Source organism: Carcharhinus amblyrhynchos, unplaced genomic scaffold (assembly GCF_965287045.1).
Source record: "Carcharhinus amblyrhynchos unplaced genomic scaffold, sCarAmb.v2.hapA scaffold_48, whole genome shotgun sequence".
NCBI lineage: Eukaryota > Metazoa > Chordata > Chondrichthyes > Carcharhiniformes > Carcharhinidae > Carcharhinus > Carcharhinus amblyrhynchos.
In genome coordinates, this window is record NW_027649789.1 from 1817836 (window position 1) to 1836202 (window position 18367).

The 18367-nt window shown below is 43.3% G+C and overlaps 1 protein-coding gene across 1 annotated transcript in view; it reads left to right on the plus strand.

Annotated features, from left to right (window-relative positions):
* The first annotated feature begins 4951 nt into the window (after window positions 1–4951).
* Window positions 4952–18367, plus strand: part of LOC145337415 (NACHT, LRR and PYD domains-containing protein 3-like) — a 64547-nt gene continuing 51131 nt past the window's right edge. Inside the window, exons 1-2 of the mRNA XM_080182189.1 lie at window positions 4952–5220; window positions 12743–12838. Of these exons, the coding sequence (XP_080038315.1) occupies window positions 12775–12838 (64 nt within the window). The 5' untranslated portion in view covers window positions 4952–5220; window positions 12743–12774. The remainder of the gene's footprint in view (window positions 5221–12742; window positions 12839–18367) is intronic.

Sequence of the window (18367 nt, forward strand, 5' to 3'; positions counted from 1 at the left end):
TAACACTGAGTATATCTGGGTGATTCCAGTCTGAATAGACACAGCATTATAACACTGAGTACATCTGGGTGATTCTAGTCTGAATACACACAGCATTATAACACTGGGTATATCTGGGTGATTCTAGTCTGAATAGACACAGCATTATAACACTGAGTATATCTGGGTGATTCTAGTCTGAATAGATACAGCATTATAACACTGAGTATATCTGGGTGATTCTAGTCTGAATAGACACAGCATTATAACACTGAGTGTATCTGGGTGATTCTAGTCTGAATAGACACAGCGTTAATACACTGAGTATATCTGGGTGATTCTTGTCTGAATAGGCACAGCATTATAACAGTGAGTATTTCTGGATGATTCTAGTCTGAATAGACACAGCATTATAACACTGAGTGTATCTGGGTGATTCTAGTCTGAATAGACACAGCATTATAACACTGGGTATGTCTGGGTGATTCTAGTCTGAATAGACACAGCATTATAACACTGAGTATATCTGGGTGATTCTTGTCTGAATAGACACAGCATTATAACACTGAGTACTTCTGGATGATTCTAGCCTGAATAGACACAGCATTATAACACTGAGTATATCTGGGTGATTCTAGTCTGAATAGACACAGCATTATAACACTGAGTATATCTGCGTGATTCTAGTCTGAATAGACACAGCATTATAACACTGGGTATATCTGGGTGATTCTAGTCTGAATAGACACAGCATTGTAACACTGAGTATATCTGGATGATTCTCGTCTGAATAGATACAGCATTATAACACTGGGTATATCTGGGTGATTCTACACTGAATACACAAAGCATTATAACACTGGGTATATCTGGGTGATTCCAGTCTGAATACACACAGCATTATAACACTGGGTATATCTGGGTGATTCTACACTGAATACACACAGCATTATAACACTGAGTATATCTGGGTGATTCTTGTCTGAATACACACAGCATTATAACACTGAGTATATCTGGGTGATTCTGGTCTGAATACACACAGTATTATAACACTGAGTATATCTGGGTGATTCTAGTCTGAATAGACACAGCATTATAACACTGAGTATATCTGGGTGATTCTAGTCTGAATAGACACAGCATTATAACACTGAGTATATCTGGGTGATTCTACACACAGCATTTTAAACTGAGTATATCTGGGTGATTCTAGTCTGAATAGACACAGCATTATAACACTGAGTATATCTGGGTGATTCTAGTCTGAATAGACACAGCATTATAACACTGGGTATATCTGGGTGATTCTAGTCTGAATAGACACAGCATTGTAACACTGAGTATATCTGGATGATTCTCGTCTGAATAGATACAGCATTATAACACTGGGTATATCTGGGTGATTCTACACTGAATACACAAAGCATTATAACACTGGGTATATCTGGGTGATTCCAGTCTGAATACACACAGCATTATAACACTGGGTATATCTGGGTGACTGCACTGAATACACACAGCATTATAACACTAAGTATATCTGGGTGATTCTTGTCTGAATACACCCAGCATTATAACACTGAGTATATCTGGGTGATTCTGGTCTGAATACACACAGTATTATAACACTGAATATATCTGGGTGATTCTAGTCTGAATAGACACAGCATTATAACACTGAGTATATCTGGGTGATTCTACACTGAATAGACACAGCATTATAACACTGAGTATATCTGGGTGATTCTTGTCTGAATAGACACAGCATTATAACACTGGGTATATCTGGGTGATTCTACACACAGCATTATAACACTGAGTATATCTGGGTGATTCTACACTGAATAGACACAGCATTATAACACTAGGTATATCTGGGTGAATCCAGTCTGAATACACACAGCATTATAACACTGGGTATATCTGGGTGATTCTAGTCTGAATAGACACAGCATTATAACACTGAGTATATCTGGGTGATTTTAGTCTGAATAGACACAGCATTATAACACTGGGTATATCTGGGTGATTCTAGTCTGAATAGACACAGCATTATAACACTGAGTATATCTGGGTGATTTTAGTCTGAATAGACACAGCATTATAACACTGAGTATATCTGGGTGATTCTAGTCTGAATACACACAGCATTTATAACACTGAGTATATCTGGATGATTCTACACTGAATAGACACAGCATTACAACACTGAGTGTATCTGGGTGATTCTAGTCTGAATAGACACAGCATTATAACACTGAGTAAATCTGGGTGATTCTAGTCTGAATAGACACAGCATTATAACACTGGATATATCTGGATGATTCTACACTGAATAGACACAGCATTATAACACTGAGTATATCTGGGTGATTCTTGTCTGAATAGACACAGCATTATAACACTAAGTATATCTGGGTGATTCTAGTCTGAATACACACAGCATTATAACACTAAGTATATCTGGGTGATTCTAGTCTGAATACACACAGCATTATAACACTGAGTATATCTGGGTGATTCTAGTCTGAATAGACACAGCATTATAACACTGAGTATATCTGGGTGAATCCAGTCTGAATAGACACAGCATTATAACACTGAGTGTATCTGGGTGATTCTACACCGAATACACACAGCATTATAACACTGAGTGTATCTTCGTGATTCTACACTGAATAGACACAGCATTATAACACTGAGTATATCTGGGTGAATCCAGTCTGAATACACACAGCATTATAACACTGGGTATATCTGGGTGATTCTAGTCTGAATACACACAGCATTATAACACTGAGTATATCTGGGTGATTCTTGTCTTAATAGACACAGCATTATAACACTAAGTATATCTGGGTGATTCTAGTCTGAATAGACACAGCATTGTAACACTGAGTATATCTGGGTGAATCTAGTCTGAATAGACACAGCATTATAACACTGAGTATACCTGGGTGATTCTACACTGAATAGACACAGCATTTCAACACTGAGTATATCTGGGTGATTATAGTCTGAATAGACACAGCATTATTACACTGAGTATATCTGGGTGATTCTACACTGAATACACACAGCATTATAACACTGAGTATTTCTGGGTGATTCTAGTCTGAATAGACACAGCATTATAACACTGGGTATACCTGGGTGATTCTAGTCTGAATACACACAGCATTATAACACTGAGTATATCTGGGTGATTCTACACACAGCATTATAACACTGAGTATATCTGGGTGATTATAGTCTGAATAGATACAGCATTATAACACTGAGTACATCTGGGTGATTCTAGTCTGAATAGACACAGCTTTATAACACTGGGTATACCTGGGTGATTCTAGTCTGAATACACACAGCATTATAACACGGAGTATATCTGGGTGATTCTACACACAGCATTATAACACTGAGTATATCAGGGTGATTCTAATCTGAATACACATAGCATTATTACACTGAGTATATCTGGGTGATTCTACACACAGCATTATAACCCAGATATACTCAGTGTGATTCGACACACAGCATTATAACACTGAGTATATCTGGGTGGTTCTAATCAGAATACACACAGCATTATAACACTGAGTATATCTGGGTGATTCTAGTCCGAATACACACAGCATTATAACACTGAGTATACCTGGGTGATTCTAGTCTGAATACACACAGCATTATAACACGAAGTATATCTGAGTGATTCTATATTGAATAGACACAGTATTATAATACTGAGTACATCTGAGTGATTCTAGGCTGAATACAGACCATTAGTACGGAACATATCGTTGAATCATAGAATTCCTACATTGCAGAAGGAGACCATTCGGCCCATTGAGTCTGCACAAAGCACAATTCCATCCAGGCCCTATTACCCGTAACCTCACATATTAACCTTGCTAATCTCCCTAACACTTGGGTCAATTTAGCATGATCAATCAATCTAACCCACACATCTTTGGACTGTGTAAGAATATCGGAGCCTGAAAGAAACCCACGAAGACACGGGAAGAATATACAAACTCGAAACAGTCAGTGACCCCAGCTGGTCATTGAACCTGGGTCCCTGGCACTGTGAGGTAGCAGTGCTATCCGTTGTGCCACTGTGCCGCCCATAGATCTGGGTGATGAAGCCTGAATGCAGAGACAGCATTATAACATTGAGTGTTTCTGGGTGATTCTAGGCTGAATAGAGAGAATTAACCACTTCATAACACTGAGTACATCTCTAGGTATTGTGACACTTTTCAAACACAAACACTTTCTGCACATTCATCTTTATCTTGTGGAGAAAATGACGATTTTTCTACTTTTCACTTAAAAACCCATATGGGTGGCACAGTGGTTAGCACTGGTGTTTCACAGTGCCAGGGACCCAGGTTCAGTTCCAGCTTGGGGTCACTGTCTACGTGGGATTTGCACATTCTCCCCTCGTCTGTAAACGAATTAAGCAGGCAGGTCAGTGGAGCTGAGTCCATGAAAAGATCAGCCATGATCTTATTGAAGGCAGAGCAGCCTCGAGGGTCCGGATGGCCTACTCCTGCTCCCAGTTCTTATGTCTGCCTGGATTTCCCTTGGCTGCTCCGGTCTCCTCCCACAGTCCAAAGATGTGTGGGTTAAGTTGATTGGCCATGCTAAATTGACCCAAGTGTCAGGGGATTAGCAGAGGAAATATGTGGGGTTACCGGAAAAGGTTCTGGGTGGGATTGTCATCGGCTCAGACTCGATGGGCCAAATGAGCCCCTTCTTCACTCTCGGGATTCTATGAAACCCCAGACTGAAAATTGGGATAGTCTGCTGAGACATTTTGTAATCTTCGTTAATGTGTCCAATGAAAATGCAGTAATTCAAACATTTCCAACACTCCTATTGAAATTCCCTGTTAGTTTCACTAGATGGACTGTCCCAGGATTGAGGAAATTGTCATTCTAATTGAAACATTTCCAACAGTCTTATTGAATCCTTCTGTCGGGTCTGGTTTATGGGCTGCACTGGGAGAGAGAGAATTTTGTTCTCGTTCACCTCGCACTATTTGTTAGTTTTTTTCACTCCTGCTTTAATCAGATCTCCGGTGAATGCTGGAATAGTTGAGAAAATCCGCAGCTGGAAGTAAGCAAGGAGTGTGGACTGCGGGACTGTAAGAGGTGAACCAGCACAGGATTGTGAGAGTGCCAACCAGAGAGAGACCTTGAGATTGAAAGAACTTCCATATATTTTCTGGAGAGGAAGGTGAGAGAAAATTGCATTTACTCTGGTCTTGTAGACAGTGCGCAAAGTTTACAAGATGAGATCAGAAATGCTGAGTGAGAGATATGGAGGGTCTGAGCACTGAGTCCAATTATCTAGGATAAAGTGTTATTTACTGTCAAGTGGATTAGTTTTTATCTCCTTAAACTTCAATTTAATAAAACTGTAGTGTTTGTTCTTGTTATATCAGTTGTGCAATATTAGAATCGCAGCTTCAGTATTAATTTAAAACAAACTGTTTGACTGTTTTGGGTTAGTCTTTGTCTTAACTGCACTGAGGGCGTGTGAAGCTGGTTTTGTTATTTCCGTTTTCAGTTATTTTTGCTGATGGATTTCCTCTGTTGCCAGGGTAACAATCTGACTGATCTCAGTATGAGAGGCAGAGGTACGGATACCAATTAGTGGAGAGGAAACGGATGGGTGGGGGCCAGGCGAGGGGATCAGCATGTGAGAGGCGGGATTCTGGAGATAGACAAAAGCAATCAGATATGCAAGGCAGAGGGAGAGGGAGACATAAGAACATAAGAAATAGGAGCAGGAGTAGGCCATCTAGCCCTTCGAGCCTGCCCCGCCATTCAATAAGATCATGGCTGATCTGAAGTGGATCAGTTCCACTTTCCCACTTTCTCCCTATAACCCTTAATTCCCTTGTCTGTCAGAAACCTATCTACCCATGACTTAAATATATTCAGCGAGGTAGCCTCCACCACTTCAACGGACAGAGAATTCTAGAGATTCGCCACCCTGAAGTTCATCCTCAACTCCGGTCTAAACGGCACCCCCCTTATTTTGAGGCTGTGCCCTCTAGTCCTGCTATCCTTTCTAAGCGGGAAGAATCTCTCTACCTCTCCCCTATCCACCCCCTTCATTATCTTATACGTCTCTATAAGATCCCTCCTCATACTTCTAAATTCCAATGAGTACAGACCCTGTCTATTCAGTCTCTCCTCATAGGCTAACCCCCTCTTCTCCAGTATCAGCCTAGTGAACCTTCTCTGCACTCCCTCCAAGGCCAATATATCCTTCCTCATGTGCAGCGACCAAAACTGCAAGGCCAGGGCAAACAGACACAGAGACAGACAGGAGTGAAGGAGAAAAGGAAAAGCAGAGAAGTGGAGAGACACTAATGCAGACAGGCAGGGAAGTTCAAAACTGAGATGGCAAGTGACAAATCAGCAAGGCTAAACATGGAAGCAGGTGGTGGGGCAATAATGTTAATTAAAGAGGGCATTAGTCGTGTAGTCAGAGATGACCTCCTTTAGTTCTTGAAGATCGAAGTATAAAATTGGTTGGGTGACGCTAAGAAATAGCCAGGAGCAAAAACCATTGGTTTGAAGTGTTTGTAGGGCCAAGCAGCAGATGGAATGTGAATCTCAGATCCATCAGGAAGTTTGAGGTATGTTTAAGAAGGGTAATGCAGTTAATCAAACCACATGGAGACTCAGTGAAACCTAATTAGTACTAATGTTGTGGGGAATGAATTCTTTGAAAGCATACTGAGCCATTTTGTAGAATAGTATATTGAAGAACCAACTAGGGAATTGAAAAACAGTAGATTGAATGTGTTAATGAATAATCTTGTAAATGAGTCTTTTGGAGAGTGTTATCACAACAATGAACAATGAAAAGTAAGTACAGAATGGTACAGGGCCCTTTGGCTCTCTGAGCCTGTGCCCCGATGCCCGAACAAAACAAAAAAACCCTTCAGCCTTTCCTCGATCTGCCGGCTTCCACCAGTGCATTCCAGGTACCCTCCACTCTCTGTGTGAAAAGCTTTGCCTGCACATCTCACTTAAACTTTCCCCCTCTCACCTTGGACCTGTGCCCTCTTGTAATTGACACTTCCACCTTTGGAAAAGGCCTCTGTCTATCCATCTGTCTATGCCCCTCATAACTTTGTAAGCCTCTACCTGGACTCTGCTCAGCCTCCACCTTTCCAGTGTAAACAATCCTAGTTCATTCAATCTCTCCTCATAATCAACACCCTTGTGCTGGTGAACCTTCTTTGCACTCTCTCAGAATTCCAGGTCCAGATGGGAGTGTGGTGACCAGAACTGCATAAAATACTCCAAATGCAGCCTAGCCAATGTTTTATATAGCTGCAGTATGATTTCCCAGCTCTTGTACTCAGTGCCCGGGCTGATGAAGGCAAGCATGTCATATGCTTTCTTAATCACCGTGTATCACCACTTCTAAGGAACTGCAGACCGGCACGCCTAGATCCTTAATGTTCCCAAGGTTTCCGCCATTCACAGGATAATTCATGAAAGAATTTTACATTTAAGTTTGAAAGTGATTTAAGTTGCATTAGAAACTAGGGCATTAAATTAAACAAAAACTCTGAAGGTGTGAGGATCAAATTGGCTTTGGTGGACTGGAAAACTACGTTTAAAGATGTGACAGCTGTCAGACAATGGCTAACATTTATAGAATTAATACATAGTTTACTTTAGCAATACAATCTGAAACCCAGAAAGGAATGTGTTCCAATAATAGCGAATGGAAACAAAGCAAGGATTGTGTCGGAGCTAAGGAAGCAGCATATAAAGATGATCTGGATTTCTGGGTGTAGGAGTAGGTTGAGTATCCAAACAGAAATGTCTATCATCCACTCCACTGGCATTCCTTGCCACAGCAGCATTTTCTTCCTGTGGTCGGCACATTGGTAAAGGAAGAATCCATGTGTCTGTGTCTGCATTGCCCTTCCCTGCAAGCCTTATGCACAATGTTATACTGGTTAGGTGACAGTGTGAGAGCCCAGGGCTGTATTCTCACTGAGGCCACGGGGGGGAATGCACTTGGATTCACTGAAAAGACTCATCAATGGCTTATGGTCTGTGCATATGGTGAATGAATGACCATAAAGATACTGAAAATGTTTCACAGCGAAATCAACGGTTACACCTTCCTTTTCCAACTGAGAATATCCCTTCTCAGTTTCTGTCAGCATATAAGATGTAAAACCAATGGATTGCTCTGACCTGTCCACCAGATGAGGGAGTACTGCCCCAACACCGCAGGATGAGGTATTGCAATGATAGAACGAGTTCCTGTCTTGTTCAGCGATTGAGCAGATTAGCTAATTGCAGCAGAGCCTTCACACCCTTAAAACTTTATTTTATGTTGACCCCCCATGTTCATGTGGTTTCTTTGTGAAGTAGTATATACAGTGATCCCAACACGGCTGTAAGGCCTGGCAAAAACTTCCCGTAATAGTGAACCAAACCCAAAAACGACCTGAGCTCGGACACATTTTTGGAGCTTTTTTCCTCCGTGAGTAATGAACGCTGCACTATGATTTTGTGACTGAGATATTCCACACTTTGTTCCTGGAAAATTCCCATGCTGTGCTGTAGATGCAGTGCTGCCTCTGAAGACTCTAACACTTGATTCAGGGTTGCTGAGGTGCTCCTCCTCAGTTTTCCCTGTAATTAGATGTAATAAAAATGAACAGCTACAGGAGGAAAACCTTGTCACAGATTATCCATTGTTCCCAGCACGGTTTGAAAACAGAAACTCCAGGTAATCACGTACACACAGTACCATCATTTTTAATAACAGGGATATTTGATGCTCCCCAACTGAATGGACTCATCGAGTGGCTGCAAAGAATCAAACTCCTCCTCCTCCACTTTACCTTTCATGGTGAAGGACACTGTCCAGTACTTGAAAAAAGTGAGGAGGATAATCTGTGGATCAACAAACAACTTCACTATGGTGCCACGCAATGTGCCCAGTTCATCTGAATGTTTCTGAATGGTATCCTCTGTCACCTTTGTGTGCTTTATTTCATCCCAGTTCTACAGAACTTCACTGAGCCAGCCATGCCCTATGGATAAGGCTCCTTCCCTTTTACCACAAGGACATGTGTTCTTCCTTTCTGTTGTGTGTAATGTCCATTTCTAACTCTGGAAGCAATGATATGGGCTTTCCGGTGTACATCTGAAGTTTGATCGCTGACTGAATAAGGGCTGGCGCCATGTCAGAATCCCAAGTTGTCTTGCTGGTCCTTTCACTGATTACAGACGCAGAGGCTCCCGTGTTCACCACCACCTTGGTTTGTTTTCCACCGACCTCCACTATTTCATAGATAGGTTTCGCACACCCTGACTCACATTAAACATGTTGTAAGAGTGCTCCTAGAGCAAAGGAAAGTACAACACAAGAACCACCGCCCCCCCAAGCCTGTGGTGATCTGCACTTACTCAGTCTGTATCCCTCTATTCTATCCCTATTCATGTACCCATCCAGATGCCCTTAAATGTTGCGAATGTGCCTGTGTCAACCACCACCTCTGGCAGCATGTTCCAGGCTCCAACCATTCTTTGCGTGAAAAACTTCCCCTGCACATTTGTCTCAAACTTGCCCCCTCTCACCTTGAACCCTTTTACTGACACTTACACCCTGGGGAAAAAGCTTCTGAATCTGCACCGTGTCTGTGCATCTCATAAGTTTCTAAACCTCTATCAGGTCTCCACTCAGCCTCTGGCTGTCCAGTGAAAACAATCCTTGTTTATTCAACCTCTCACCATAGCTAACACCCTTCAGACCAGGCAACATCCTGGTGAACCTTATTTGTGTTCTGCAAAGCTTCCACATCCTTCTGGTAGTGTGGTGACCAGAACTGCATGCAATACTCCAAATGTGGCCGAACCAACGTTATATATAGGTGCAACATGATTTGCCAAAGCTTGTGCTCAATGCCCTGGCCATATGTCTTCTTAATAACTATGGCCACCTATGTTGCCATGTTTAGGGAACTGTGGACCTGCACACCCAGATCCCTCTGTGTCTTAATGTTCCAAAGGCTTCTGCCGTTTACTGTACAATTCACACACAAACTTGATCCTCCAAAATGCACCACCTCACATTTATCCAGATTACATTTCATTTGCCATTTCTGTGCCCAAGTTTCCAATCTATCTACATCCTGTTGTAAACTGAACACTATTGCCCTCTCCACCAATCTTCGTGTCACCCGCAAACTTACTAATCAGCCCATCCAGTTTTCTCCAAATGAAATAGGTCCCAGCACTAATTCCTGCAGAACACTACTATCTATAGATCACCATTCTGAAAAAAAATCCCTTGCCCTGCTCCTTTCTGGGGCGAATTTTCCTCTTCTGCCCACCATGGGAATCGGAAAGCCGAGGTAAGGTTTGTTGACCTCGGGTTGGCTTTTACGGTTTTGGGACGAGCACAGCCGTAACATCCTGCCCTCTGTCTGCTATCACCAAGCCAGTTCTGCTTCCGTCTAGCCAGCCCACCCGATTCCTTGTGATTTCAGTTGTTGTACAAGTCTGCCATGTGGCATCCTGTCAAACGCCTTACTACAGTCCATATAAACTACATCCACAGACCTTCCCTCATCAGATATCTTTATCACCTCTTCGAAAACCTCAATCAAGTTGGTGAGACATGACTTTCCCTTATAAAAACCACGCTGCCTGACACAAGCTTGTCAATTTCTTCCAAATGTGCACATATCCTCACCAGAAGCTTCTCCACCACAGACGTTAGGCTCACTAACCCTTGATTTCCTGGATTATGCCTGCTTTCTTTCTGAAACAAGGGATCAACAATGGCTATTCTCCAGTCACCTGGAACCTCACCTGTGGTTAAAGAGGATGTGACGATATCTTTTTTACTCCCCTATTTCTTTCCTCCCGCAGTAAACTGGGGTCAATCCCATCTGGCCCCAAGGACTTGCCTACCTTAATTTAATTTAGACACCTATCACTTTCTCCTTCGATGTATTGACATTCTCTCGAGTGTTCACACACCTATCCTTTGCCTCAACATCCTTCACACCCATCTCCTTGGCCTCAACATCCTTCACACCCATCTCCTTGATGAATACAGATACAAACTACTCATTAAGGATCTCACCAACTTCCTGTGACTCCACACGTAACTTCCCTCCATTGGCCATGAGTGGGCCTATTCTTTCTTGGGCTACCCTCTTGCTCCGAATACAGGCATAAAAGACCTGGGATTCTCCTTCGCCCTGTTTGCTGAAAACATTTCAGCCTTCATAATTTGACAATTAAATTCCTTCCTATTTTCTCTATACTCCTCAGGGGCTTTGTCAGTTTTTTAGTTGCCGAGACCTATTTTATGTTTTCTTTATGACTAAGCTTACAATTTTCCTTGTCATCCATGGTTCCTGAATTCTGCCATTTCTATCCTTCATTTTTCCGGGTCAGGCATTTCCTGCATTTCAGTCACTTGGCCTTTAAAAGCTTCCCACATGCCAGGCGTGGATCTGTCCTCAAAGAGCTGCTCCCAATCCACATTCCCCTGTTCCTGTCTAATTTGGATGTATTTGGCCCTTGTCCAATTGAACCGAGAGTCACTCTTGTCCTTATCCATTACTATCCAAAGTCTTTTGGAATGATATGGATTCCTTTGCTCCTGTATCTGCTCTGAGCTTTCCAGATGATGTGTAGCTGACTGATACTTTTTCAGATTTGAATTCCCTTGCTCCGCCATAGAATCGTGGAACTATAGAACGCTACAGCACAGAAACAGGCCTTTTGGCCCTTCTTGGCTTTGCTGATCCATTGTTCTGCCTAGTCCCACTCACCTGCACTTGGACCATATCACTCCACTCCCATCTCATCTATGTACCTGAAGAAGGTTTTCTTAAATGTTGAAAGTGAGCCCCCTCTCACCACTTCATCTGGCAGCTCATTCCACACTCCCACCACTCAATATTTTCCTGAACTTCTTCACTCAAAGGGTGTGAATCTCTGGAATTCTCTGCCCGTTGAAGTGGTGGAGGCTGCCTCGCTAAATATATTTAAGACGCGGGTAGATAGATTTTTGATAGGCAAGGGGATTAAGGGTTGTGGGGAGAGGGCGGGAAAGTGGAACTGAGACACGACAGATCAGCCATGATCTTATTGAATGGCGGGGCAGGCTCGAGGGGCTAGATGGCCTACTCCTGCTCCTATTTCTTATGTTCTTATGGTAACCTCCTCGAAAAACTTTAACAGGTTGCTTAAACATGATGTACCATGCACATAGCCATGTTGACTCTCTCTAATAAGCCCCTGTCCATCCAAATATTTGTAGATCCTATCGCTTAGTACTCCTTCCAGTAACTTACCTACTACTCCATTCCCTTTAAACTTTTCCCCTTTCAGAGTTGGATAGGATAGTATTTGTGATTTTAAAAGCAGTGACAGGGTACAAACTTGACTGTATGGAGCTTCTGCAAAAATGGTCCCGGATTTGGGAGGTAACAACATGTTCAGTGACTTTGGAGAGGGAAATGGAAACTGGGAATGGGGCAGAGGATTGCAAGGGTGAAGGGTGGATTTTTCAAGGGACCTGATGAGGGTGACTGGTATTTTGTGAAACAGCTGCCACTAATATTGCGGTAACATGTGTAATTGTAATATTCTGAAATATATCTTACATCACAGTGAAGATCTTAACGCTCTGCTTCTGATTTTCATATTTACATCTGACCCTGACACTGATATTATCCTTATTACAGAGTCTCAGAATCAGGGAACGTCTGTCAATATCATGGCTGAAGGTTCAAACAGGGGAGAATGTTCAACATCTCCAACAAGAATGAGATTGGACACAGGTAGGATCACAAAAAAATACAGATATAATTTCTGTCTTGTCTGCTGCTCACACAGGAAGAGGGAACAGGACAGGGACTGAGTAGAAAGTGGGAGTGAGGCACCATCTAGAGCGGGTTTATCCAAAGTTCAGCCCAGGGGCCGGGTGTGATTTGTGAATCTCCTCTATGTGTCCCCGGAGGCAGTTTTCAAATTGTTGTCAAACAGCTGAGTTCAAATTTAAGATTGTACTTGGAGCTGTTCCTCTAATCAGAGGTTGTTTGTCTCTGCCGTTGGTGCTGATTGACTGACTAGTGAGTGTGAATGGGAGAAACTATCCATGATTGGTGACACAGTGAACAGCATGCTGAAGGCTGGTGTGAAAAAGAAGCAAAGGTATCTCTGGGTGGGGAAACTGCAGTGAGGCTGGAGCCTGGTGGGAGGGAACAGGCCTGGCAGGGCCAGGGTGGGTGAAGTCTTGGCAGGTCAGTAGGGTAAAATCAAATCGGGGTCAAAGACAGAATGTTTGTCATTCTCATGAAACCAGTGACTGAAGGGATGTGTGAATGAATGAGGGTGTGTGGGAGGGGATGTTAGGAGAAAGAGTGACTGTAGATCTGTGTGGGGTGGTGAGAGTGAGAGAGAAAATTTAGACTGAGTGTATGTATCTCACTCGTTCCCACCCACTCCACATCACTGTTGAGGGCACTGTCTCAGAGGGGAGGAGAGTGTGTGCCATGACACTTCCATGTCTATAAGTGAGTTCCATGTATGTAAAAGGGAGAAAATCTGTGTGAGGGGTGGCATCCATGTCTCAGTTGCATTAGTGGGGGATGGTAGTTTGCTCTGTGTCACTGGGGTGGGGGTAGCTCTGCCTCTCAGTGAAGGGGTGGTTCGCTGTCTTAATGGGGGGAATGGGGTCTCAGTGTGGGGAGGGCTCTCTGTGTCTCAGTGGGGTGGGGGTCTGTGGGGTCTTTTTCTTCTGTTTTTTACATTGGGATGCCAGTATTTTGAGAGCTGGTTCTCTGGGAGCCGTCTCCTGTTTTGCTTTGTTAATTGTTCAAAAAAATCTGACATGAAAATCTGCCAATGCTGCTGGCATCTACATCCCACTTTTCCAACTGAGTTAACAGACCAAAAAATCAGGACATTTCACCCATTATCTCTCCAAGATTCGGCCTCTTGAGTGATTAAAAATGCATATCTGATCCTCAAGTTGTAATGGCGAACAAGCCTGATCCAGAATGAGATCACATTTACAGGTAGAGGGAGTCCCGACACCCTCAAACTGTCCACTCGACAGCTGGGCATTGTAAGGTTGACAAAGGGTGACTCAAGCAGAGTGTTCCTGAGTAACAGTGTGAGACGTGGGCCACAGAAATAGGAGGGATAGTGGTTAGAGATTCTGTTGTCAGGGGAATAGACAGATTCTTCTACAGCCCTGGCACATCACAAATGGTAAGTTACCCCCTCGTACCAGAGGAAAGAATATCCTGGAACTGGTGGGATCGTCTTTGAGAAGGAGGAAAGACCAAAAAGATCCATGTTTTGAAGTAGTGACACAGATGGAAAGATGTTCATAGAGGAGCTGTTAAAACTGAAGCACTGGAATGAAAAACAAAGCATGAGTTAGTGATATCGGGATTATTCTGTGCTGGGTCAGGTCAGGAGGGAAATAAGAGGCTGGGTCAATGTGAAACTGCAAGGCTGGAACAGGAGTGGGGTTTCTCATTCTCGGCTTCAGAAGGAAGGGCCCCAGCGTCTGTACCATGAACCCATCAAGGACAATGGAAAGATAAGTGGAAAAGGGAGAACAAACAGTTCATACGAACATCTGAAATAGGAGCAGAAGGAGGCCATTCGGCCCCTTCATCACTTCTGCTGTTCAATAGGATCATCACTGATCTATTTGTGTTTCAAAATCAACAGCCCTCTGAAAGGAACAACAATCTCACCATCTCTGACCTAAAAAGACAACTTTGTTTTAAATAGTGTCCTGGACGTACCCACAAGGGGAAACATCCTTTCCATGTCCTCAGTGTCAATACCAGATTTTAGAGGCTTCAATCAAGTCACTGCTCACTTTTCTGGAATCTGAAGGAAACAAGCCCAGTCTTTCTCGTGTTTCCTCATAAGATAACCCACTTCTTCTGGGTATCAATCCAGTTAACTTCCTTTCAATAGCATCTAATGCATGAATTGTTAAATAATGAGTTTATTAACTGGGCACAATATTCATAAAGTCATTTAGTCAGAGGTTTACAGCATGGAAACAGGCCCTTCGGCCCAGCTTGTCCATGCCAGCCTTTTTTTAACCAGTAAGCTGGTCCCAATTACCTGCATTTGGTCCATATCCCTCTGTACCCATCTTACCCATGTAACTTCTAAATGCTTTTTAAAAGACAACATTGTATCTGACTCTATTAACACCTCTGGCAGCTTGTTCCAGACACTCACCCTGTGGAAAAAAGTTGTCCCCCTGGTCTGTTTTGTGTAAACACAGTAAAAAGTCTGACAACACCAGGTTTTAGTCCAACCTATTTATTTGATAATAAACTCACAAGCTTTCGGGTTAGTCCCTTTGTCAGGTGAATGGAGAGTTCTGGCCTCAGACAGAGCATATAAAGCACAGACAGTTCAGAGATTACTGATTAGAATGCGAATCCTTACACCTAACCTGCTGTTCAAGACCTGAAGTGGCTGACAATGTGAGTGGAAGGAGCACTGATCACAGTTTAAAGAGATGTGTATTGTCTCCAGACAGTACAGTAAGTGAGGTTTTGCAAACCCAGGCAAGTCACGGGGGTTACAGATAGTGCGACATGAACCCAAGATCCCTGTTGAGACCGTCCTCGTGTGTGCGAAACTTGGCTATCAGTCTCTGTTCAGCGACTCTGCGCTGTCGTGTGTCGTGAAGGCCGCCTTGGAGAATGCTTACCCGAAGGTCAGAGGCTGAATGCCCATGACCACTGAAGTGTTCGCCAACAGGAAGGGAACAGTCTTGCCTGGTGACTGTCGAGCGATGTTCATTCATCTGTTGTCGTAGCGTTTGCATGGTCTCCCCAATGTACCATGCTTCGGGACATCCTTTCTTGCAACGTATCAGGTAGACAATGTTGGCCGAGTTGCAAGAGTATTTACCATGTACCTGGTGGATGGTATTCTCACATGTGATGATGGTATCCATGTCGATGATCTGGCATGTCTTGCAGAGGTTGCTGTGGCAGGGTTGTGTGGTATTGTGGTCACTGTTCTCCTGAAGGCTCGGTAGTTTGCTGCGAACAATGGTCTGTTTGAGGTTGTGTGGTTGTCTGAAAGCAAGAAGTGGGGCTGTGGGGATAGCCCTGGCGAGATGTTTGTCTTCATCAATGATATGTTGAAGATTCCGGAGAAGATGTCGTAGCTTCTCCGCTCCGGGGAAGTACTGGACGACGAAGTGTACCCCCCCCTCTCTCATGAAGCCTATGACCTGTAATTTTCCCCCTTACATTTGGGAAAAGTTGTTGACTGTCTACCTTTATCTATACCCCTCATTAATTTACAGACCTCTGAAATAAACCCTAAGCGTCCTACACCCCAGGGAAGAAAAGTCCCAGTCTATCCAGCCTCACCTTTTCATTCAAACCATCAAGTCCCAGTAACATCCTAGTAAATCTTTTCTGCACTCTTTCTAGTTCAGTAATATCTTTCCAATAATAGGGTGACCAGAACTGTACCCAGTATTCCAAGTGCGGCCTCACAAATGTCTTATACAACTTCAACAAGACATCCCAACTTCTGTATTCAATGTTCTGACTAATGAAACCAAACATGTGGTAAAAGAGGTGGAGTAGCATTGTTAATCAAGGATAGTTTAACGGCTGAAGAAAGGCAGTTTGAAGGGGATCTGCCTACTGAGGTAATATGGGCTGAAGTTAGAAATAGGAAAGGAGCGGTCACGTTGTTAGGAGTTTTCTATAGGCTCCCAAATAGTCATAGAAATGTGGAGGTAGAAATTGCAAAGCAGATTATGGATAGTTGTCATGGGTCACTTTTAACTTTCAGAATATTGATCGGAGCCTTTAGTAGTTTGGATGGGACACTTTTTGTACAGTGTGTGCCGGAGAGTTTCCTGACACAATATGTGGATAGGCTGACAAGAGGTGGTGCTACATTGGATTTGGTACTGGGTAATGAACTGGGCCAAGTGTTAGATTTGTTTGTGAGAGAGCACTTCAGAGATACTGACCACAATTCAGTGTCTTTCACTATTGCAATGGAGAGGGATAGGGCCACACAGCAGGTCAAGGTTTATAATTGGGGGAGAGGTAATTATGATGCACTTAGGTAAGAATTAGGGAGCGTAAGATGGGAACAGAAACTGTCAGGGAAAGGCACAAATGAAAAGTGGAGCTTGCTCAAGGAACAAATACTGTGTGTCCTTGATAGGTATGTCCCTGTCCGAGTGAGGGAACCATGGTTCACTAAATAGGTTGAATGTCTTGTCAAGAGGAAAAAAGAAGTGTAAGGATGAGGCAACAAGGTTCAGTTGGGTCGCTTGAGGGTTACAAGGTAGCAAGGAATGAGTTTAAAAAGGGGTTTAGGAGAGCTAGGAGGGGGCATGAGAAGTCCTTGTGGGTCGGATCAAGGAAAACCCCAAGGCTTCTTACTCTAATGTGGGAATAAAAGAATGACCAGGATGAGGTTAGGGCCTTTCAAGGACAGTAGTGGGAACTTGTGCATGGAGTAGAGAGGCGATGAATGAAGGAGAGGAGCAATGTTTTTGAGGATGAGTGTGTGATACAGGCTGATAGGCTGGAGGGGGTCAATGTTCTGAGGGAAGATGTATTAGCAATTTTGAAAAACCTGAGGGTGGATAAGTCCCCTGGGCCAGATGGGATATACCCTCGGATTCTTTGGGAGGGAAGGGAGGCGATTGCAGAGCCTTTGGCTTTGATCTTTGAGTCCTCACTGTCCACAGGGATTGTGCCAAAAGACTGGAGAGTGGTGAATGCTGTTCCTCTGTTCAAGAAAGGAAATAGGAATGACCCTGGTAATTATAGGCCGGTCAGTCTTACTTCAGTGGTCGGTAAGGTAATGGAAAAGGTCCTGAGGGATAGGATTTACGACTATTTGGAAAGATGCATATTAATTTGGGAGCGTCAACATGGTAATTCGTGAAGGGTAAGTCTTGCGCCTCAAATTTGATTGAATTCTTTGAGGAGGTAATTAAGTGTGTAGATGAAGATAGAGCAGTTGATGTTGCATACATGGATTTTAGTAAAGTGTTTGATAAGGTTCCCCATGGTTGGTTCTTGGCTGATTGGATAAGTAACTGGCTATTTCATAGAAGACAAAGGGTGGTGGTGGAAGGGAAATTTTCAGATTGGAGACTCGTTACCAGCGGTGTCCCACAGGGATCAGTGCTGGGTCCTCTGCTATTTGTGATTTTTATCAATGACTTGGAGGAGGGGACTGAACGGTGGATCAGTAAATTTGCTGATGACACCAAGGTTGGAGGAGTAGTGGATGAGGTGGATGGCTGCAAAGAGACATTGATAGGATGCAGAGCT